This window comes from Diceros bicornis, chromosome 2 (assembly GCF_020826845.1).
Source record: "Diceros bicornis minor isolate mBicDic1 chromosome 2, mDicBic1.mat.cur, whole genome shotgun sequence".
In the NCBI taxonomy this organism is placed as follows: domain Eukaryota; kingdom Metazoa; phylum Chordata; class Mammalia; order Perissodactyla; family Rhinocerotidae; genus Diceros; species Diceros bicornis.
Genome location: NC_080741.1, coordinates 22,052,453 through 22,076,198, shown reverse-complemented (window position 1 = coordinate 22,076,198; position 23,746 = coordinate 22,052,453). Strand labels below are relative to the sequence as shown.

Genomic DNA, 23,746 nt, shown 5'->3' with positions numbered 1-23,746 from the left:
TTCTCTGTTAGAGTTCTGTAATTTCTCACCCAGTTCAGTTTTATGATCTGAAAGTTTATCAGAAACCTGTATTCTAGAGCAAGTGTCAGAGTCCTTTCCATGAATCTCTCTGAAGATGAAATACATCTACAAAAACATCACAGTAAAACAACTATCTGCAAATGACAAAAGACTCAAAAAGGGCACTTGATAAAGAAACTTGGCTATTTCTGTGACATACAACACTTCAAGATAATAACTAGAATTATGGCTGACAGCTGGGACAGATCAGAATTTTAGGAATGTTATATAATTTTTAAAACAATTATATCAATAATATTTACCTGCATAATATCATAGGTCCCTGTGAAACAATGCTTAGTTATCCATTTAACCATAGTGACAATTAAAGATTTTCAGGCCAATGCAGAAAATTAAATAGCTGTAAGAAAAACCTTAGCACCTGTGATTAAAGACCTGATAAAAACAATACAGGAAATTTATTTTGATAAAACATAAAATCCCTACCCTTCTGGTAGGCTACTCAAAGGAAAAAAACCTTTCATAATCTCTTCAACAAGAGCAGACTAAAAGTTCAAGAAAATTATCCTTTTAAGAGTGAGAAAACCAAATTCTAATTTTGTACCAGCTTGCTTTTGACAATAAAACTGATTTACTTAATTAGATTTACTTCAATCTTAGCCAACGTGACCATACATAAAACTCTTTTTTAGGGTTCCTCTTCCACAAACCTTCTATAACTTTTTTTTACTTCAAAATTTGTCCCATACCTTCCTTTTATTTCCCATCTAGTACTTTGGGACAAATTTATCTTTCTTAACAAAACAACCAAAAATGTTTCCATTATTTATACCCTCTTTACTGAAAACATACATCTTACTTTCCATGAATACAAAGAATTTCCTTTCCCAGCTTTAATTACGTATATTAACCAGAACTTTTAACCCTTACACACCTTAGTGAAAACTAAAAAGTAAGAAACTATGAACTCTCTTTTATATTAGCATTCTAAACACTTTTCATAATTTCTAGAAACGTGCTACTTCATAGTACAATACATATATATATTTTTTGCTGGGGAAGAGTCGCCCTGAGGTAACATCTTTTGCCAATATTCCTCTTTTTGCTTGAGGAAGATTCGGCCTTTGCTAACATCTGTGCCAATCTTCCTCTACTTTGTATGTGGGTCGCCACCACAGCATGGCCGCTGACAAGTGGTATAGGTCCATGCCTGGGAACTGAACCCAGGCCACCAAAGTGGAGCACACCGAACTTAACCACTAGGCCACAGGGCCAGCCCCTCAGTACAATTTTTAATAAATTACAAGACATGTTTACTAATAGACCCAAACATCTTTTAGTTTCTTTGTAATAAGAAGCCAAAAGTAGATAAACTGAGACATGTTTAGCAATAACGTTTCAGTATTTTATCTTATTTGAAAATGACCCAGATAGTCAATGAATTTTTTTATCATTTAATTTCATCTAGCCAAACTTCAAAGTTTCAAGTTATAAGAGAGATTTTGGAAGTTATCTTAAATATACATGACATAACACATAAAAAGTTCACCCAACACTTTTATCTTTTTCACATCTATTTAGTTTATTCATTCCCAATAATTATTTGGATTGCCCACAAAACTTCGTGAGACGTTAAACAAAATTAGCTATCATTTTTAAGTTATTTTTGCTAGCCAGTTTTGCAATAGCGATAATATCAGCTTATTTCACCAAAAAATGTAGAATAAAGGCTGCATGTCTGCATCATATCCAATGCTGATAACTCTGAGGACACGTCCATTTTTTTTTTTTTTTGTGAGGAAGATCAGCCCTGAGCTAACATCTGTGCCAATCCTCCTCTTTTTGCTGAGGAAGACCGGCTCTGAGCTAACATCCATTGTCAATCCTCCTCCTTTTTTTTCCCCCAAAGCCCCAGTAGATAGTTGTATGTCATAGTTGTACATCCTTCTAGTTGCTGTACGTGGGATGCGGCCTCGGCATGGCCGGAGAAGCGGTGCGTTGGTGTGCCCCCGGGATCTGAACGGGAGCTGCCAGTAGCGGAGCACATGCACTTAACCGCTAAGCCACAGGGCCGGCCCATGTCCATTTTAATCAAACCAACAAGCTTAAATAAGTTTTCAGTTACCAAAGATTAATTTATATCACGTTAACTTGGAAGACATTTGGGTTAGTTGCTATTATATTTAGAAATAATTTATATACACACTTACTTTAAGCCAAGTGAATAGAGCTCTTTAGAAATTATACCATCTGGAGGTAAAATATCACACATATGTAACATACATATAGACATACATACACAGAAACTCCACAGCTATTGTTTTAAAATTACTGCCATTAATCAGGTACAGTAATACAAGGCTCCCTAGTTATGAATCCAAATTTTGTTTTAAGCCTTCTTTACTAATATTTGTGGAGAAGACACTCAAGATGCTAGATTTTTGGTGAGGGTGCTCTTATGGCCATTTTTCTTTCCTTTTTTCCTTCAGTCTTAGGAATTGGTGATGGCCTAGATATTTCCTGGTGAGTTTGTAAGCTCTTTGAGATAAGGGAAATGGGTGGAATCTGAACTGCCTCTAGAGCTGCATTTCCAGTCTTGCAAGGATAAAAGAGGTTGACCCATACTTTCAGATACATTTTTTCAATTTAGAAGTTTTTCCAATTTAAGGACCCATCCTCTGACCTTTGACAAGCAGGATATTAATAGTGACTCAAACCAATAAGCTTTTATGGCTTAAGTATGGATGCAAGAGGCATTCCCCAAAAGAGAGTGCAAAAGAAGCAGCCAAGATCCAGAAATTCACTCCCAAAAATAATCCAAGAAAGCAAAGGCTTCTGCTGCACAGGTGGTAATGCACTAACAAGCAATGAAGGTTGAGATGACAAAGGCCCCTGATGGACTGGGACCACTCATGAAAAACACCTCTGAGAGCTGATACAGCTGGACAAAGAGAGTACATCTCGGAACCCCAGTCAACTCAACTGGCCACCAAGATGCACACCAGTACGTGCATCCTCCAGATGGCAGAGACCAAAGCAGTCACAAAGCCAAGCTCTCAAGACACAGAACAAGACAAAAGGAAAAAACCCTCATCTTATACGCACATTAACAGCTTTAACTACGCCTTGGGTCTCTTGGAGCCAGATTAATACCTAGGAGGAAGGTGTTGTGGGGCTGGGGATTGTGTGTGCTTTACAGAGTCCGTTGCATGGACATTTTCTTGAGGTCGGTGGAGGACTCATCATCTACCCCATTCCATAACCAACTTACCCTACCACAGGAGTCTTCTCGAGGTGGTGAGCGCCCTAATGGCTCTTAACTTCTCGATCTGTGCCCACCAATTTTTCAGTCTTTTACGGTTTCCAAGATGGCCCTTAGCAACACCTTCTACCTTATGTGCATACTCCATAGGTGGGCGCTACAGCAAAGTTTATTGCGGCCCACCCAGACAACAGGCTTATGGATATGCCTGCTTCTTGCCCTATGGTATTTTTCCTTTTTATGACAAATGACCCAGAAGACAGAGACAAGGAAAAATAGTGAGCATCTCTGGGAGGAGAAGGATCAATAAACCAATGAGCACTTAGTAGCTCATACTACATACTCATAGCTAAAAGTTGCCCAGTTTGGGAAAATGCAGCCTAAGGGGCTACAGGTGGGGATCTGATTAGTGTTTCCTATTGTTTCAAAATTTAGACATGGCGGGTCAAAAGTATACTTATGCTGCAGCTAGAACCAGATCATGAAAATTTCAGGTATCCCCGAAACCAAGACCTTTACAATGAAGGCCAAGCCAAGGCTTCCTTCTTGTGGCTAGTGTAATTCCCTTGAGGCTGACGCGGTTTGGTAGGACCCTTAGCCACAAACAGGAGTGCAACCTGCATTTCTCCTCGACCATCTCTGACCGCAAAATGGAGTGCAATCACATTTTCGTCCCACCGTAGTTTTGAAACCATCTGCCCCCCCCAATCCTGAAGATTATCAAGCCAAGCCCTCAGGACACAAAACAATCTTGGTAAGATTCTGCAGTTCTTTGTAAACATATACAGCCTATGGAGCCTTTAGGTTGAAAGGTAGAGCCCTTGACTCTAAAGATTTCTTTGTTTCTCGGTTTAAAAGCTCACAAGGAGCCCAAAGTGGCCACTGTAATTTTAAATTCCTGGGTTATCGTGTCAGCTGTTTACAGTTATCCTCATTTTAGGGGGCTTTTCCCAAGGTGACTGCAACAAACAAGGTAATATCTAAAGAGAGTTTGTTACAATCACCAAGAAACTCAGTCCCCAACAGCTAATTTTAATGAATAAAACAGTCAGACATAGACAAACATGAACAGACACCGAAATCCAATACTCTGGGACCCTATCCCATAGCTCGGGACTCTAACTCAATCCTTTTGAGTGCCCCAGTGGCTGGAACCTTTTACATTGTCTCCCTTAAACCCACGATCCTAGCTTTGGGACTTTAATCCAGCAAAAATCACCAGTGGGGCCTCTAACCTACGATCCTGATGAGATATTAGACAATTTTAGGCACAGGCACATTTTAATGAGGTCACTCACCCAAAAGACATCTGATCCTTGAGCTGTTTTCTTCTCCCAAAGCAAAAAAAAAGGCCTTGGGGCTTGGAGCACCGCAGCGGGAAACAGGAATCCAATCAGTCGAGCCTCTAGACAAAATCATCTAGGCGCGGCTCGATGAAAAGACCCCATACCCCATCAGGGGTTCCAGAGCCTTGGGCGGGTGGTCACAGGACCCAGTACCTTTGTGGTCACCAACTGTTACTGCACAAAATAGGGGTTCACTTGCCCAATGAGCATAAACAAGCCAATTAATTATGGCATCAGCCTTTGGGAAAAGAGATCAGCATTATTCTGAGACAGATCTGAGGGCACACTCCCCCTGTTCTCGCAGATCGATCTTAAAGTGAACCCCAATTTTGTGCAGTAACAGTTGTTTTAAGTCACTGAGTTTTAAAGTGGTTAATTACACAGAAAATCTAATTGATATAGATATTAAATGGAAAAAAAACCCTGGATTGCTACCTCCCATCATATATAAATATGAAAAACTAAACTTTTTGATAAAAATATAGAAAAAATATCTCTGTAACCTCAGGTTAAGGAAAGTTTTCTTAAACAAGCTACAAAGAGTATAAAACATAAAGGAAAAGAATTGTCAAATGTGACCATATACCAAAAAAACCCCCACAACTTTGCACCTCAAGAGTAACTATAAACAAAGTTAAAAGGTAAAGAATTCAGAATATATAAAGAACATCTACAAATAAATAAGAAAAAGATCATCCAATAAATAAATGGGCAAAAGATATAAACAGGTAACTCACAGAAGAAGAAATCCAGATGGTATATTGATGTCTAAATCTATATATCTAAATTCATATCTCTATCTCTTCATTAGTAGTCAGGTAAAGGGAAATGAGAAGCCATTTCACATCCATCAGATTGGCAAAAAATTTTAAATTCCACAATTGAGGATGTGGAGAAAGGGGAGTTCTCCCCCATACACAGATGGTGGGAGTATAAACTGGCACAGTAACTTGGAGACCAATTTGGCAATATATAACAAAATTGATGATGACCCACTCCTAGATACATATACATAAAACTCACACATGTGCACAAGGAGACATGCAAGAATGTTCAGAGAAAACTGTGAACATCGACAAACTAAAAACAACCTAAATGTCCATTGCCTAAAGTACAGATAATGTGGGAATCATAAACAACAAATTCAAGACAGCAGTTACCTCTATGGCATAGGGAAGGAGGCGTAACGGGGGAGGGACACACAGGGGGCTTCGCTGTATTTGTAATGTGTTTCTTAAGCTAGGGGCTGGGTTCATGAGTGTGTATTAATCTCTGTTGCTATTCATGTGTCTGACAGATGTCATAAATATTAAATATATTTTAAAAATTGAATAAAACAATAAATCACAGCTAAGCTCTGAAGAGGAACTCAAAAGTTATGATGCAGAAAGAAGTCCAAGGGCTTGAGTTTTTCATCTTGAAGATGTCCTTCACCTGGGATTACACCCCAGTTCAAATCAAACCCTAGGAATCATTCAGAGATTCTGCCCTACAGCTGATTCTTTGTTTCTTGGACAGAGAATAGGTTAAAATCAAAACAAAACAATAAGGTACAATTTAAGAAGCTAAAGGAAGGGGCTGTAATGAAGGCTAATGGCAAAACGGAAGAAACAAATGAAAACAGAAAAGCATTTGAATCCTGGTACCATGTTTCCAAGCTAATAGCTGCCACCTTCCTCTCCCATGGACCACCCCCAAGTGTGTAGTTCCATCATATTAAGAAATACTAGATTATGATTTCTAAGCCATTTGAGATAAATCTCTTATGTCCTCATAGCATGACATATAGTTGTCACCATTTCCTGGTGCATTTTACACAAAATAAAAATCCTTATCAGTGATTTAATAATTGCTGATGTCAAATTACCCCAATTTTGCTTTAAAACACACACACACACACAAACACAATGGACTAAGACAAAGCTAAAACAGGGAAACAACAGGTTCCTTCAGTTTCTGCCCCGCAGTGTTCCCTGCTCCGGTTCTGGGTCTTGCTGGCATTAAAATGCAGAGGAAAGATGAAGGGCTTGCAGGAATCCGACCTTTCTCCAGGTCGCATGATGACTGGGAAAAACTCCAGTTCCTGTCCACTGGCTACGGCATTAAAACTGTCCCTGACAGTTCAGTCATAAAGTTGCTTTTCTCTGGTTTTGCTTTAAGCCTCTCTCCGACCTTTGGTACTCTGCGGTCCATAAATTTAATGAGAAGCAAACAAAATCAACTTAACCTGTTTTATTTAAAGAACCAGTTTATTATATTATTTTATTTCCTGCTCTATGTTGACATATTTCCTACAGCAGATTTCCTGCTGTACAGTTTTCAACGGTGGTTTTAAAAATAGTGTCCTACATAGATTTCCTTTTTTGTTATTGTTGCTTGCTTTTTGTTTGTATTTAAAATATTCAGTTTCAGTTGTTTTATTTCAGCCATTTTACTTTTATTTTCAGCCATTCTATAATGCATCACAAATAAACCCTAATTCATTTCTTCATTTGATAATCAAATGCTTATCATTTTGATAAAATAGGTTTGTGAGAATATTTTTCACAGGTTCAGTTAGTGTTATGCCTTTAAATAATCACAAAGATTTTTAATGACTTTGTTAGTTTACTGAAATTAAAACATACTATCATACTATTTGGGCCTAAGGAGTTACTACCTGTGCAAGCTGGATATTTTAAATCTCTAGAGAGTATATTTTCTCTAGACACTATATTTGCAACTTTTACTAAATTACCTGGTTGCCTGGACATTCTTTTCACCCTGATGGAAGAAAGCCACCAAATAACTCTCTCATAATCTCAGGTCCAGAACCCACAAATAGAGTGATCAGTATAAAGACTCTTTGATGACTGGCTCTGCACTTTGGAGAGCATGTCATCACTACCTTAGCCTTTTCTTTAAAAAAAATTAGATTTGGGCCAGCCCAGTGGTGTAGTGGTTAAGTTTGTGTACTCCACTTCGGCAGCCTGGGATTTGCAGGTTCAGATCCCAGGCACGGACCAATGCACCGCTCGTCAAGCCATGCTGTGGCGGCACCCCATATAAAACAGGAAGACGGGCACGGATGTTAGCCCAGGGCCAATCTTCCTCAGCAAAAAGAGGAGGATCGGCAACGGATGTTACCCCAGGGCTAATCTTCCTCACCAAAAAAAAAAATAAATAATTAGAGTTATTCCTCTTTTGACCTCCTTCCACCAATAAATAAATAAACAAAATTCCAATAATATATCCAACAAATAAAATTCCACACCTACCACCAATGAAAGTAATAAAGAATGTGGTTAATGCTTACAAAGCCTGCACCAAGGGCCCTGGATAAGTTACAAAAGAATCCTGGAACCCTGTAATTACAATTGGATTGAAAGGAGTTGCTCCCAGTGCCTGCTAATCCTGGGGGTGAGGACTCTCATCATTTCTGCTGAATCATCAGACCTAAGTGAACAGTGGAACATTGTACCCTGAACAGAAAGGTGTAAGCAAGTTTAAACAGTCTGACTTTTCCCTTTGCTAAAGGGCAGAATCCAGTCAGTTGAGAATTTATCCATTTGCAAAACCAGTTAATCTGAATTCAGTGGGTTTGTTCCAATTCATAGTTCAATTCTCACTAGACTTTATTACTGAGTGATTCTGTCAGTGATCCTTTTGACACAGAAGTAGGCACAAGGCCCAGGAACTGACTACCATCTGTACAGTCTGTGCTGCCAATGTTAACCCAGCCCTGAACCTGTAAATCCAAACTGATCAAGAGTATTACTTTGGTAACAGACAATCACACATTTAATTGCTATTAATTCACGCCTCTAGTATGAGTACAGAGCCAGTGGTTCTCATGTTGGGCTGCAAATCAAAATTAGGTAGCAGCTTTAGAAAAACACGGGTACCTAACTTCTCCTGAGAAGCTGATTCAGAAGATATGGGATAGGGTTCAAGCAACTGTATTTTTAAAAAGCTTCCCAAGTGCTTCTGATGCAATGGGGGTACAGATTGTCACACAGATATGATATAAACAATACTACAGAGGGGGGTTGAGTCCAGGCTTCTCAAACAGGGACAGAAGACACTATGCCAAGGTGTATGGCCTGGGCCTTGTTTGTTCAGCAAGAGCCCACAAGCCCATTGCAACCATGTGTCCTTCTGGCTCCCTTCTGGGCAGGATTTGTAACCATCCAGGGCCTGGCCAGCCGGGATCTTACCTTATCTCACTGAAAGAACATCACGTCTTAAAGGGACACAGAGCCCCTCCACCTGAGCTACTGTTCCTGGGAACGCCAGTCATACCAGGGACAGCCTCTTGGCAAGCATATAGCCTTTGTGTCCCCTGCCTATATAAGCAACCCCCTCCCCGCCCACGGTTGCAGGTGCACAGTGCTGTCCAGCTGGCAGCCACTGGACCTCCCTGTAAGTTACTCCCAATAAACCTGTATGTCTCGTTCGCCGTCTCTGGGTCTTTTCTTTGGTCTGTCCGCAACCTATCCCGCACTGCTCACCCAACTAGGGGTGCAGCCAGACACAAGGACTATTCAAAGCCACACGAAGAACGTTTTGCATCTTTCTGGAATGTCAATTTTACTTGACAAGTAAGTAGATTAACTAGGTTCAAGAAACTCATCTCTTGCGGCCTAAGGGCTGAACAGTGACTACAATACAAGATTGGGAGTGTGTGGCATGGTCTGGATCCAAGAGCTCTGGGCAAGTTACTTATTTCCTTGCCTGGGAACTCAGTGTCCTCATCTATAATAATATTGATACCACCTCAAGACAAGGTTGACATAAGGGAAGCCATATTGTAGAAAAGAAACTCTATTGTAACTTTGAATGACCTCTGATTAACCCAGCAAGATATGCACCCTCCAGGAGATCTAACTACACTGTAGATTTGACCATCCCTGCTTGTGCAAATACCTCCCAGCTGCGATAAGATAACCCCGTTCTTCTGCATTCCTTAGGAATGAGATGACCTCCAAAAAGAGAGTCTATGCTGATAGCCATCATCAAGGAAAACTGAAAGATCTGGCATGGCAACCCACAGTCTGTAACATCAGAGGGTTGATATCCCTACCCCCCTCCCTTATAATCCACCAGGCTAACTGCTATCAGATTTTGTGCCCCCTTAAGATGGTTTTTTTGGACATTAGTCAGCCAACTTCCCTCCTGCTAATGAGCTGTAATAAAATGCCCTTTCTCTCCTACCACCTTGCCTCTTGACTTGTCTTGTAGCACGCAGATGAACCCCCTTTCCAGGCGGTAACAATATGGGAGTAAAGGGTGCATTCTAGATTTAATTGACGCGTATTACTACGCTTCACGGACTACAAAGCCTAAGCTAGGAAAGCGTAAACCAAAAAGGGTATAAGTAAAAGCCTAGAACCCAGGGGAGCAGAAGCAATGACAACACGAGCCAAACATGACCTTGCCCAACGACCCGCGACATCTAGCCCACCTGGCTCCGGTAGCCCGCAACCCGCCCCCGCCACCCCCCGCAGCGGCCGGGAAGGAGGCGGGGCCGGGAGAGTGCACCCGTGCCACACCCCTCCGCCCCCGCTCCTAGCCCTCCTCCCCCTCAAGTATGCGCATGCGCTACTCGCCCTTCGCGGCCCGAAAGGGCTCGGGGAGGTCGGCAGACATGGCGAGAGGCTACCGAGGTTTAGCTTCTTACCTGCTCGGCACAAGCCGCAGCCTCCCGCCCGTCCCGCCTCCTCCTGACACTCTGACCCACTGAATGGAGAAGCCGGCTCTCATTGGAGAAGGAGTGTGTTTACATTCTGCCCTGACAGCGGACTGGTTGTAGCCCCGCCTCTTCCTTCTCGCTGTTTAATTCGGTTGGTCGCTCTCCTCCTGTCAGTCAGAGGAGGGGTCCCCCAACTGCGGCCCACCTGTCTTCCGGGTTTCTTTCGCTGGGTGACTCCGTGTCAGCTTGCTGTCCACCGCGAGAGGGCCGTGGACATGTCGGAAAGTAACTTGGCACAGCGCAAGGAGAGAGACGAGATGCAGGTGTCTGGTGCTAAAGTCATCGCCCAGGCCCTGAAAACGCAAGTACGACAGTCACGACAGGATTGAAAGGCTCCTACGGAAGCCGACGCGGGCCGAGATGTTGTCTTGGAGACGGGGAGCGCGGTGGGAGTGGGAGGGAGGGAGGTTTGCAGGTTTTCCTTTCAGCGCCTCGGGAGGGAACGGAGTGGCGGGCGTTTATTTCGCCCTTGTTGGTCCCCAGGGTGTGAAGTACATGTTTGGCGTCGTCGGCATCCCAGTGATCGAAATCGCCGTTGCCGTCCAGGAGGTGGGCATCAAATACGTTGGGATGAGGAATGAGCAAGCGGTAAGTATGGACGCTGGGAGCCGAATGCGTGATTGGGAATGATTAATAATGATGGCAAATATTCATTGTAGACACTCAGCGCTTACCGCTATTCCAATACTTTACACATATCAATCACAACAATCTTATGAGGCAAGAACTAGTGTTAATCCTAGTTGACAGGGGAGAAAAGTGAGGCACAGAGAGGTTAACTAATGTGCCCAAGGTGACAGCTGGTATTGGCAGAGGCAGGATTCGAACCCAGGGACAGCTGGTATTGGCAGAGGCAGGATTTGAACCTAGGTATTCTGGGTCTGGAGTCCATGCTCTTAATTCTATATGATATTGTGCTCTGCCAAGTCTAGAGTGTCAGAATTGGAAGGGACATTTCCTGGTCTGAATCTGGGCCCCCTGTCCTTCAGTCTCATATCTGTTATGTGTCTGTTTCTGTGTATTGTTTGTCTTGTCTGACTGTCCTATTAGACTGTGAGCTCCAGGAGGCAGGGATATTATTTATTCTTGACACATCTGTATCCCCAGCCGAAGTGGTGCCTGCAGATGATAGGTGCTCAGGGAGTACCTGCGAGGTGAATGGGTGAAGGCCAAGTCTCCTGTTAGATAGTAGGCGGCCCTGCAAAGTGATGGATAACACAAATGGTAAAGCCATGGCTGGAACTCAGGTGTCCCAAATCCTACTCCAGTCCTCATTCTTCCATATCACACTGCCGCCTTTCTTAGATCTTACTGGGGAGCACGAGAAAGGAAGATAGAACTGGATGTTGTCCAGTTCTGGACAACTGGATGTTGTCAATCCAGTCTCAGTTTTGCCTCTGTCAGCCCTGCCTCGTCCTTCTCTCAGCAGTGCTAGCTTAACAGATCAAGAACCCACTTCCGCAATGCCGTATGCTATCAGTCCATCTAAAGCTAACTGTTCCTGCTTGCCACTCCCACTGTTGTGCTCTAATTGAAGTTCTTGCCAGCTGTTGCGCAGACAGCTACCTTGACCTCCTTCAGAGGTGCCCTTCCCTGCCACCCCCTGTGAGCTCCTGGAGAGCAGGAATTGTGGTTCATTTGTGTGTTACATAACCTGTGGGAGATATAATGAAGAAATGAGGTTTAGTCTTGACTTTCAAGCTGGTCACAGTCTGGGAAGGTGAGGGCAAGACACAGAAAAAAATTTATCTAGTATAATAACTCAGAATAGATACATGTATAAGGAACAGTGTATATAAAGAGTGACTGGTTCTCTTTGTGTGGGGCAGAGATTACCTGTAGAGGCAATGTTTGTTCATGCTATTTCATCAAGATAGCTTAAAGGCGTGGTGGGCTGTGAGACTGGATAGGTATGCCAAGCTGAGGTGGTAGAGAGTCTATGGCTGGAAAAAGAGTGTGGATGTTTCTCAATAAACATTGGGTGAAACTGTAAAGGTTTTTCTAAATAGTGGGAGATGTAATTAGATTTGTACTTTAGAAAGATTATTTTCATAGTCATATAAAGTATGGATCACAAGGGCAGCTTGAAGTTTTATTTCAGTCCCTATAAGCTTAGCTGAGGGCCTCCCTCAGTCCCAGGCGCTTTGTTGGGCACGGATATGGAGATGAATGATAGACAGTTCCTGTCTTTGAGGGGCTTATAACCTGCTGTGGAGACAGACACAAACAGACAATTTTATTATAATGTGATAAGTGCTGTGTTAGATATATCCAGGGTGCTATGGAAGCCCAGAAAAGGGTACCTAGGCTCAGCCTAAGACCTCAGAGAAGGTTTGCTGGAGGTGTCTTGAAGGATGAGTAGGGACTAACCAACTAGGAAGCAGAGGATAGGCTCTTCTGGAGATGATTCCTCGGTTTAGACTTGCTTGACTGACTAAGTGGGTCATGGTGCCGCTGACTTAGACTGGGAATACAGAGGGAATACAGAAGGAGGAGTCAATTTGGAGGGAAAAGGCAATGAATTCAGATTTGGACATAATGAGTTTGAGATGCCTGTAGGACACTCCCCGTGCCTATGCCCCTCAGTCAGCCTGACTCTTTGGAGTAATCAAAGGAAGCCTGAGCTAGTGCCTTAACTAAGGGTAATGACCAGGTGATTGAAAGAGAATGTGAGAACAGAGAAGCCGTTCAAGAGGCAGAAGAGGACTTGGCGTCCAAGGGCAAGTTTGTACTAAAGAGAAAGGTGTAGTTGGTTGTGATTTGGCTGTCTTTCATCAGATCCTTAGAGTAATCAAGACATATATTGACCAGTATTCCAGGAAGTAAGCATACTGTGAGGAATTTCACTGTTATGGAGAGCTTACTGTGTGCAGGCACTATTCTGAGTGTTTTACGTGTATTGACTGATTTCTTCCTCACAGCAATGCTGTGAATTATGCTCATTTTATAGATGAGGAAGCTAAGGTGCAGAGTAACTTGCCAAAATTACACAGTAGAAATTAGGAGAGCCAGGATTTGAATCAAAACAATTTGAGTCGGGGCCCAGTCCCATGGCGTAGCGGTTAAGTGCACGTGCTCCACTGCTGGCGGCCCGGGTTCGGACCCCAGGCGCGCACCAATGCACTGCTTGTCAGGCCGTGCTCTGGCGGCGTCCCAATAAAGTAGAGGAAGATAGGCGCAGAGGTTAGCCCAGGGCCAGTCTTTCTCAGCAAAAAGAGGAGGATTGGCATGGATGTTAGCTCAGGGCTGATCTTCCTCACAAAAAAAAACAAAAAAAAACAGTTTGAGTCGAGTCTGCTCTCTTAAGTACTATGAACACTGTTCTGCCTGTAAGTAATTTGGTAGAGAAATAGATTTTTTTATGATCATAAAACCAGTTCCTTTTCCACTTTGAGTGTCTGTTACCAGAGAAATATAATTTTTGTTATATGTAGTTTTGTATTTTGCATTCTGCAGCAACATTTCTTACCCTGCTTTTAGTAAGTGAGCAATGTTCCTGCGTCCAAACAAGTGTTCTTGTTGCAGCAGATATTTTATTTTATGCATTGCCTTTCTTAGGAATTGTCTTAATTATTGTCCTATGTGAATTTGGCCTTATGTGCAGAAGGGAAAAGAGACAAGGGGCAATAGAGAATAGCAACACAGAAAAAGTAGAGCCTTTGTGCAGCTTCTTAGTTGGGCATATGGTAGTGGTGCTGGTTAAGAGTATGATTCATAAAAACTTATTTTTAATTTTTTACACTTATAGTCCTCACGTAGATTTATTTAAGTTCAGTATACTACACATAAAGTTGAATGAAGGTTAGAAAATGTATTATTATTATTTCTAAAAAAATGAGAAGAAATAATACTGGAAAAAATGATGTCCCAGACTAAGAAGAAGGATTTGTTTGAGAGGGCATTTAGCATTTTTCCAGGTTATCTTATATTTAATTTAGCACCTCCCTTCTCTTGCTGTTATGAGCTGAAGTGCAGTTTCAAAGTAAAAACTAACTATATGCAGGCCATAAAGGAAATCTCAACAGATCTCCAAGGATTGAAAACATACAGTATATGTAGCCTGACCGTGTGGAAATAAACTAAAATTCAATAACAGATAACTAGAAAATCCCAAAACATTTGAAAATTAAATAACACATTTGATACTTGGTAAATATTTGAAAAGATTAGTAAAATCAGTAAACTTCAGGGTAGACTGATCAATAATAGAAGAGAAAAAATATAAATTACTAATATCAGGAATGAAAAAGGAGACATCACTGTGGACCCTAATTAATCAATGGGTTGAAGAAGAAATCACAATGGAAAATGGAAAATATTTTGAATTGAATGATAATGGAAAGGTGAGATGTCAAACTTGTAAGCTATAGCTAAAGCAGTTCTTAGAGGAAATAGTTTGAAATGAGTCTATTAGTAAAGAAGATCAAAAACCAATACCCTAAGCTTACATTTTAAGAAGCTAGAAAAAGAAAACCAAATGGGACCCAAAATGACAGGAGTAAAATAATAAATACAAGAGCAGAAATCAGTGAAATAGAAAACAAATGAACAGTAGAGAAAAATCAACAAAGCCAAAAATTGGTTCTTTGAAAAATTTGATAAATCCCTAGCAATGCCAATGAAGAATAAAAGAAAAAAAACACAAGTTGCCAATATTAGCAATAAAAAAGAGAACATTCCTATTGATCCTCTAGATATTTAAGCAACTGTAAGAGAGTATTATGAATAAACTAGATAATATGGACAAATTCCTTGAAAAAGTAAAAACCAGATTAGATATTAAACTGTTATTTGAAATTTACAGGTAGAACATTACTTGTTAAAATGGAAAGCATTTCGATTCCTCCTTTACCATTAACTTCTAGTCTCTTACTTAGTAGTAAATTATCATACACTGATCCCAATATGCTTAAGTCCCGGTGTTTTTTCTTTGTAGGCTTGTTATGCTGCCTCCGCGGTTGGATATCTGACAGGCAGGTAAACTGACTTTAAAAGAAAGTCAATTTCTTTTAAAGACTGTCTTAAACAGAGGTTCTTAAGAAATTACTTTATAGGGGCCAGCCCAGTGTCGTAATGTTAAGTTTGCGTGTTCTGCTTCAGCGGCCTGGGGTTTGCCGGTTCGGATCCTTGGCGTGGACCTATTCACTGCCCATCAAGCCATGCTGAGATGGCATCCCACGTTGAAGAGCTAAACTCTACAACTATGATACACAATTATGTACTGGGGCTTTGGGGATAAAAAAGAAAAAGAGGAAGATTGGCAAAAGATGTTAGCGCAGGACCAATTTTCCTCAAAAAAGAAAATAAATAAATAACTTTATAAATGCAAAATGGCAAACCGAATTATATGGAGATACCTTTTCCTTGAGTGCTTTAAGCTTAGAAAGTCATCTACGGTAAAGCATTAAAGTTTGATTAAAAAAAATTGGGGCAGAACCCTCACCTGACCATGCTGGCATCCTAATCTCAGACTTCTAGCTTCCAGAACTGTGAGAAGTAAATTTCTATAGTTTATAAGCTAAAAAAAAAAAGAAAAAAAAATTGGGGCGGAATGCTACATTTCAGAATTACTTTCTGTTAAAGATCAATTGATGTTATATTTATTTGTTAAGAAATTTTTAAACAACATTTTATTCCCCACACAAAAATGTACTCAGCAGTCAAAAATTTGCTTCTGTATGCTGTCAACTTGATTTAGCCCAAATATAATAGGAACAAGATATGAAGAGGTTAGTGAAATTTAAAAAAAAATTCTGTTTTGCTTTTAGGCCGGGAGCATGCCTTGTTGTTTCTGGCCCAGGTCTCATCCATGCCTTAGGTGGTATGGCAAATGCAAACATGAACTGTTGGTAAGTAGATTGTTATTATTGAAAACGTTTTCTTAAAAATTTCAGTACATGATTTTACTTAGTGGAGCAACACTGATCTGGTGTGGGAAGACGTGGAATCAAGTGCTTTGAGGGAATGGCTTAGTAAAAAGTTAAATTAAGAAGAGTATTAGGAAGAAAATAAAAAAAACATTAGTAATTTCTTTACCTAGAGATAAACACTGTTAACATCTTGGAATATATATGTATATATTACCTGTATCTATATATGTATGTGAATGTGAAGAATTATTTTTTAAAGATCCCAGCTCAGTATGCAAGAATGTATTTAATTCTTCACTTTGTCTTGCATAGTTAGCAAGAAAATTGAAATTCTTATATTTATTGAGTTTGTTGGTTATGTTTTAATCAATTCATAAGATATTTAATCTTCCTAGTGCAAGGACATTGTTTTCTTTCTTGACATGTGTTTCTTAAACTTTCTTCTTTCTTCCTTCCTAGGCTTTCTCTTTCTTATCTACTTTAGAGTCTGATATTTTTTGAGTAACTTTAGCTTTTTTTTTTCTCCTTGAAGGATAAGAATTTTATTGCTGAGGAATTTCTCTCATTCTGCCACTTCCAAAATAGACTCACTTCGGAAAGTGTGAAAAAATTTTCTCCTCCTCTTAATCCCAAGAATAATAGTAAGGGCCTAAAAATTCATTTTACATCACCACACCTGGAGGTTTAGCATCAGCATCTAAAAGGGGAGGGAAAGAGAGGAGCATGGAGGAAAAACATTTACTATAAATTTTAGATTTTTCTGAAATTGAGGAAGGGTTCTCCACATCAGGTTGTTTCCTAAATCTTTATAAATCTACAGTTTTTAAGGGAAAATGTAATTCATTCTCTCTCTCTTTTAACATTCATTGAGAGTTCATTATTCGTTGGGCACTCTGCCGAGTATTTTATATGTTGATCTCATTTGTAATTCTCCTTTAAAAAATGAATGTTTCAGGCCCTTAATTGTGATTGGTGGTTCCTCTGAAAGAAGTCAGGAGACAATGGGAGCCTTCCAGGAGTTTCCTCAGGTACCCAACACTAAGATTTTTCCTCCAGAGTTTAGTAGCATAGTCACACACCATTAAAATTTATGGAGAAGAAATTAAAACTTCTGGCTGCAAAATAAACAAAATAAAATAGAGGTGGCTGAGGTAATTTAAAGGTGATTTTTCTTAACTACAGGACAACCTCAGTGTGGATATTAAGAAAGTGTAGGCTTTGGTTAGGAGCAATCTTCCAAGAAATACAGCTTTTTGACAGGCTTTTAAACTCTGAAAGTATGTTCTTCAAAGAGTCAAGAAAATGCGGGAATAAAAATGATTTGGGACTATGCCTCTCAGACTATGGAAAAGTAAAAAGTTGAGAGTAAAAATCCTACTCAAATGACTATCAGTAGACTCTGGACAAGTTCATTTTTATTTTTGAAGGCTGAGGGAAAGTATTTAAAAATTTTTAAAAACTTGAAAGAATTTATCAACAAAATGCTACGGTTTTAAGAATAGTTATAGAAAGCACATAGGTGAGAGTGAATGATTAACACTTAAATATGAATTATTTGAGCATTTACAGCACAAAGTTATGAGCAAAGTTAAAACCATTAGGGAAAGTCTATTGTTAAATCAGAAATCATTATGAGAACTTCAAAGTATAAACATGGAATTAATATAAAATACTAGATCTTGGTATAGGTTAATGAAAAAGTTATATTTTTATACTCTTAAAAGGGAATTGAAGTTTTACTTAGTTAATGGTAGAGAATAACAACAGGTATTTACAAGATGCTGATATATTTGAAAAATAAGTAGAGAAGATGTTATTTAAAAGGAAAATTAGGGGGACTGGCCCAGGTGGCGCAAGCAGTTAAGTGCGCACGCTGCGCTGCCGCGGCCTGGGGTTCGCCGGTTCGGATCCCGGGCGCACACAGATGCACTGCTTATCAAGCCATGCTGTGGTGGCGTCCCATGTAAAGTGGAGGAAGATGGGCATGGATATTAGCCCAGGGCCAGTCTTCCTCAGCAAAAAAGAAGAGGATTGGCAGATGTTAGCTCAGGGCTGATCTTCCTCACAAAAAAAAATAAATAAATAAAAAAATAAAAGGAAAATTAAAGTTACTGCAAAAACTTGATAGATGAAAAAAGAAAGCAGAGGATAACGTTCATGACAAATATTTTTTCCTGAAAAGGGAAATAGTAGTTTATTAGATGAAATTAAAAATTTGAGGAGAAAGATCACAGATTTTATTGAAAATCCAAATATCTGTTTCTTGTGGGAATACTTAAAACTAAACGACATGACCAGAACAGATTGAAAGTTAGCGGGTAATCTTAATTCTGTCAGGCTTGTGGGATTGAGACTACCGACTGTTCCATAGATTTCTATCATTCCTGTGGGACTAACACCACCAATTGTTGCATACATTCCATACCAAAAATATCAAGAGAAGTAGTTTCTATATAATGCTTCAAAGTACATTAAACAGTGAAAAATTACCACTACTGAATTTATGTAACCCAAACAGCACAGCAACAAAATATGTAACAGGAAAACTGCGAGAAATGTAAGAACAGATTATTATTGTAATGAGATGTAAGAGAGGAAGGTGTGTATTCCTGGCTGTGGAATTTCTGGGTCCCAGGATATCCTCATTTTAATTTTTAGCAGACATTGCCAACTTCCTTTCCGTTTATACTCTCACTAGCAGTTTATGAAAGTGCCTGTTTTCCTGTGTTGTGATAGATGCTGAATGTTATCTAACTTTTTCATTCTTGCCAATCTGAGAAATGAAAATGGTATCTTATTTTTATTTGCTTCCCGAATCATATTGAGGCATAAATTTGACTGTGCTTTGCATAGGCTTTTAAGAAACAGTCCAGGTAATGCATTTTCTCCGTCTTTCCTCTAGACGTAGTAGAAAGTAATGACTTCACATTTTGTCTTTCTTCAGAAGAGTAATATGATCTGTGAGCTGAAGTGGTTTTCTTTATGCATATAGGTTGAAGCTTGTAGATTATATAGCAAGTTCTCTGCCCGGCCAAGCAGCATAGAAGCTATTCCCTCTATTATCGAAAAGGTACAGTATTTAATTACAAGCCCTCAAAGTCAAGTGGTTTTTCTCAGTTGCTCGTACCTGTATTATTTTTGTTGTCAATAGAATGAGCAACATATTCAGGGCCGGCCCTGTGGTGTAGTGGTTAAGTGCGCACGCTCCGCTGCTGGTGGCCCGGGTTCGAATCTGGGCGCGCACTGACGCACCGCTTGTCAGGCCATGCTGTGGCGGCGTCCCACATAAAGTGGAGGAAGATGGGCACGGATGTTAGCTCAGGGCCAGTCTTCCTCAGCAAAAAGAGGAGGATTGGCATGGATGTTAGCTCAGGGCTGATCTTCCTCACACACAAAAAAAGGAATATATTCAGGCAGTTAAAAATGATATTGTTAAAGAGCTAGTTACATTTTAATGTTTGTTGCAATTATATTTAATTATAGAAAGAGAAAAGTTATTTTTTGGAAAAGGTTTCTCCTGTGCTTTAGTTAAAAAAATTTTTTTTTAATTATAGAAAAGTAAAACGAAAGATATAATGAAACCCTAGGTGCTCTTTCTCTTATGCTTTTGTAAAAGATTATTTTTGAAAATTAGTACTAATGCATATAAGACCATCTCTTAGTTAATTAAACAGCATATTATAAATTAATTTTAGTTAACCAGCATTTATATGTAAATTACATTTGAGCTGTTTCAAAAGCATGTGTTACAGAAACCATTTGACACAAAGTCACAGTTTCTGAACTTTGCTCAATCATTAGGATTAGGAAGCGGTGAAAGTACATGTTACGAAGACTTGGCAGGCAGAGCCTAGTGAATAATTTCTAAAACTAAAGAGTAATAGAATATGAATTTTAAAGCCCTAAGTGAGTATTTTCTTTCCTATCTCTCTCCTTTTAAACAAAAATATCTTTTAAAATATATAGAATTAATAGTGAGCCTTTTAATTTTAATTAAAATCATTTCTCCAACTAAGGATGTCCAGAAAAATTGAAATAGTGTTCATTTCATAATTTTAAGTTTTTTTTAGTGGAATATGATAATAAGGATTGAGATTTTTAAAATATTTTCTTCTATTGGTAATAAATTTAGGCGGTGAGAAGCAGTATTTATGGTCGTCCAGGTGCTTGCTATGTTGACATACCTGCAGATTTTGTGAACCTCCAGGTGAAGATGAATTCTGTAAAGTGAGTAATAGTTATAGTGGAGTTCTTTCTTAATTGTGTTATAATGCTTACTTTTTAAAAAGAATTTACCTAGCAGCTTATAAGTTAATCTTCATTTGTCTTTTGATGATTTAGTAATTAAACTGAATCCTAGCCAAAGAGCTTAATTCTCTTAATTAAAATGGTATAATTTAGTAATTATTTTGGAATTTAATTACTAACTCAAATACTTAGAGCTCCTGAGCTCCTCATTGAAATTATTCTTCCAGTAACCGTAAATAATACATCCTCATTAATATAGTGTGGTTATTTAGTCTTTATGGTGTAAATCAAAAGATGAGATAGCTGTTAAAAAATTATTGAAACTCAGCATAAAAAATTTTAGTCTGTCTCTGATTTAAAAATATTGCAACACCAGATGTTACTATGATTTGCCAATTTCCCTTATTCCTTAAGAAACACTCAGTGAACAATAGGTACAAGAAACATTTTTCACTGGTATCTAAGTCACCCCTGGTAAGGATGGGTACTTGGGTTAATGCATCACCCTGGGTACCATTTAGTACATTCCTGCTCTCATGGACCAAGTGGTCCTCTAGTGACTACAGAGAGACAGGAGGCGTTTCTGTACACTCAGTATACCAAGGAGCAGTTTCTATTGGGGAGAGTCACATAAAAAGGACATCTATTCCTCATCATACCTATACGTGATAATCAACATAATATTATTGTGAGGGGGAGGGAGAGATGAGCCTCAGGTAAGTTAACTCTGTAAGCCTTTTTAAAAATTTTTGTAAAGATTTGAATGTCCTTTTTTTGTATTGTATCCTCAAGTTTTGTACGGTATAATGTTTATTAATTAGAGTAAATGAAATAAAACACTGAGGACTTGGTGTCCAGAAATACTTAACTATGACAGTTTTAATATTTCTTTTACTAATGCATATTGTGGTACTAAAATATTGACTTACTCAGTTAGTAGAAGTATAGTTAGGTAGTTGAAAGCATGGCCTTTTGAGACAGAATGACCTAGCTCAATCTGTTTTTGCCACATGCCATTTGGGGACCCTGGCAAGTTACTTTCTAAGTTTTTTTTTCCCCAGTGGTGAAATGGAGATAATGGTAATACTTGATCTCATTGTTTTGAAAATTAAATGAGAATAAATGGCACATAGTAGATGTTAAATATTAGCTTTTAGTATGTTTTTTGCTATTACTGCAACAACCACTACTACAATGCAAAGCCAGTGACTCAAATTTGCTGTCAGTGAATTACTCATTTTGTTATTAGATGATATTACGGAATAACTGTTCATTGACTCGATGTGATAAGGATATGATAGTTATATAGGAGAAAGTCTTTATCGTTTAATGGTGCATGGGGAAGTTTTTAAGTCTTAACGTCTGTAATATACTTTAAAATGGTTCAGGAAAAAAATTCATATGCATGTTTGTGTGTGTGTGTGAAGCAAATGTGGTAAAATGATATAAGTTGTTGAACATACATGGTGGATATATGGAGTTCATTGTATCATTTTTTTCTACCTTTTTATATACTTGATATTTTCACAATAAAAAATTTAACATGTGGCCTCTTTGAATTAACAGAATTCTTTATCTCCAGGTACATAGAGTGCTGCATGCCACCTCCTGTTAGTATGGCAGAAACCTCTGCTGTGTATATGGCAGCATCTGTGATTAGGAATGCTAAACAGCCCCTTCTCATCATCGGGAAAGGTAGCGTTGAATGGAACTCTAAATCTTGCAAGGCTTTTGAAAAAATGCTGATCTGTTTAGAAATTGTCTTCATTATTTATTAACATCTGCTCTAATGTTTGAAATTGGAATGAGAGTTCTCTTCATCCATTTAGCATTATTTATTAGTTTTGAAATCATAGAATTATTCTAGAATGCCCAGAGATCTTGCCCTTTTAAGGGAATATCACCAATTACATTTCTTTGGTCTTATGTGTAAAATGTATGTATTTTTTCCATTATAAAAGTAATATGTGATCATTATAAAAAATTTTGGAAAATCCAGAAGATTAGAAAAAAGAAAACCTTTCATCCAAAGATAACCATTTTTAACATGTAGTGCTTTTCTATTCCCTTTTGCATGTATATTTTGTATACTGTGGTCATACTATATAGACAGTTTTATATTCTACTTAATTCATTTAACATTATAACAACATATTTTCATGGTCTTAAATTTTTTTCCTAAGTATAAATTTTAATGTCTATTCATGTATATACTAACACTTTGCTGGCAAATATTTAAATCTTTGCCAGTTTTTGTTTGTTTGGAATACCTGTGACAAACATGTTTGTGCTTAAGGCTTTTTCCATATTAAGGCTATAAGATAGATTCCTGGAATGAAAACTGAGTTAAAAGGTACTCGTATTTTAAGGCTTTTCGTACATATTGTCAAATTGCTTTCTCGCAAGGTATTGTAGCAAATTCAGCAATTTATTATAGTATTCATTGTATGTTCTAGAACTGAGGGGATGTGAATCGCCTATGACCATACTAGTCAATTATCAACTACTTAGGAACTAACTACATAGAAACTAAAATAGTTTTAATGAAAATGGTGGACAACAGAAAACAATGCACGTCAGAGCTGAGTCGAATGCAGCTATATGATGTATTAGCTTTGCCATCTTGGCGACCAACTGCTTTTAGTCTTAGTTACCTCACTTGTAAAATAGAGATATTAACTACCTCAACAGTATTGTTATAATCAAATAACAAAAGAAGTGGAAAGAGCTCAGTGGATGCTGATTTTCATTCTTCCTTTAACCAGCATTTGATGAATGTTTATGATAAGGCAGGGATTATAGAAAATATTTGTGAGGTATACAGAGAAATAATGGTCCCTACCTATAGGAAGATAGAGCTGGTAACAAATAAGTGTGGTATACTCTTAAGTGGTGTGTGTAGAGAGGTGGGGTGGATTCTCAAGGGAAGCAGCAACAATTTGCTCCTGTAGATGGTGTGGAAAGACTCCAGAAGAGATGACATTGTGGCTACACTTTGAAAAAATGGATGATACGTCACCAAGTGGATGAAGAGAACAAGGGCAATCCAGGAAGAGAGAACCAACTGGACAAAAGATATTGAGGCAAGAAGGAGAATACAAGGAAACTTGCTGGATGAAAAAAAGGAACTATTTTTCATCCTACGTGTATGAGAAAAGATCCTAAAAGTAGTTTTATTGGGGGGATCATTTTGTTGAATCTGGATGTACACTATCCTATATACTGGGATTCAATAGAGAATTATAAGTTCCAAATATGGTGTGATATT

The 23,746-nt window shown here is 38.8% G+C and overlaps 2 protein-coding genes across 3 annotated transcripts in view; one reads left to right on the top strand and one right to left on the bottom strand.

Annotated features, from left to right (window-relative positions):
• The window catches only part of BTD (biotinidase), a 37,633-nt gene extending 27,057 nt beyond the window's left edge, over positions 1–10,576 (bottom strand). Inside the window, exon 1 of one of the 2 annotated variants that reach the window (XM_058553470.1) lies at positions 10,289–10,576. In XM_058553470.1, the coding sequence (XP_058409453.1) occupies positions 10,289–10,371 (83 nt within the window). In that variant the 5' untranslated portion in view covers positions 10,372–10,576. The remainder of the gene's footprint in view (positions 1–10,288) is intronic. The other variant, XM_058553478.1, reaches the window with a different exon arrangement.
• HACL1 (2-hydroxyacyl-CoA lyase 1) overlaps positions 10,576–23,746 on the top strand; it is a 32,700-nt gene continuing 19,529 nt past the window's right edge. Inside the window, exons 1-8 of the mRNA XM_058553455.1 lie at positions 10,576–10,665; positions 10,844–10,948; positions 15,297–15,337; positions 16,129–16,209; positions 17,186–17,258; positions 19,223–19,300; positions 20,363–20,457; positions 22,061–22,173. Of these exons, the coding sequence (XP_058409438.1) occupies positions 10,576–10,665; positions 10,844–10,948; positions 15,297–15,337; positions 16,129–16,209; positions 17,186–17,258; positions 19,223–19,300; positions 20,363–20,457; positions 22,061–22,173 (676 nt within the window). The remainder of the gene's footprint in view (positions 10,666–10,843; positions 10,949–15,296; positions 15,338–16,128; positions 16,210–17,185; positions 17,259–19,222; positions 19,301–20,362; positions 20,458–22,060; positions 22,174–23,746) is intronic.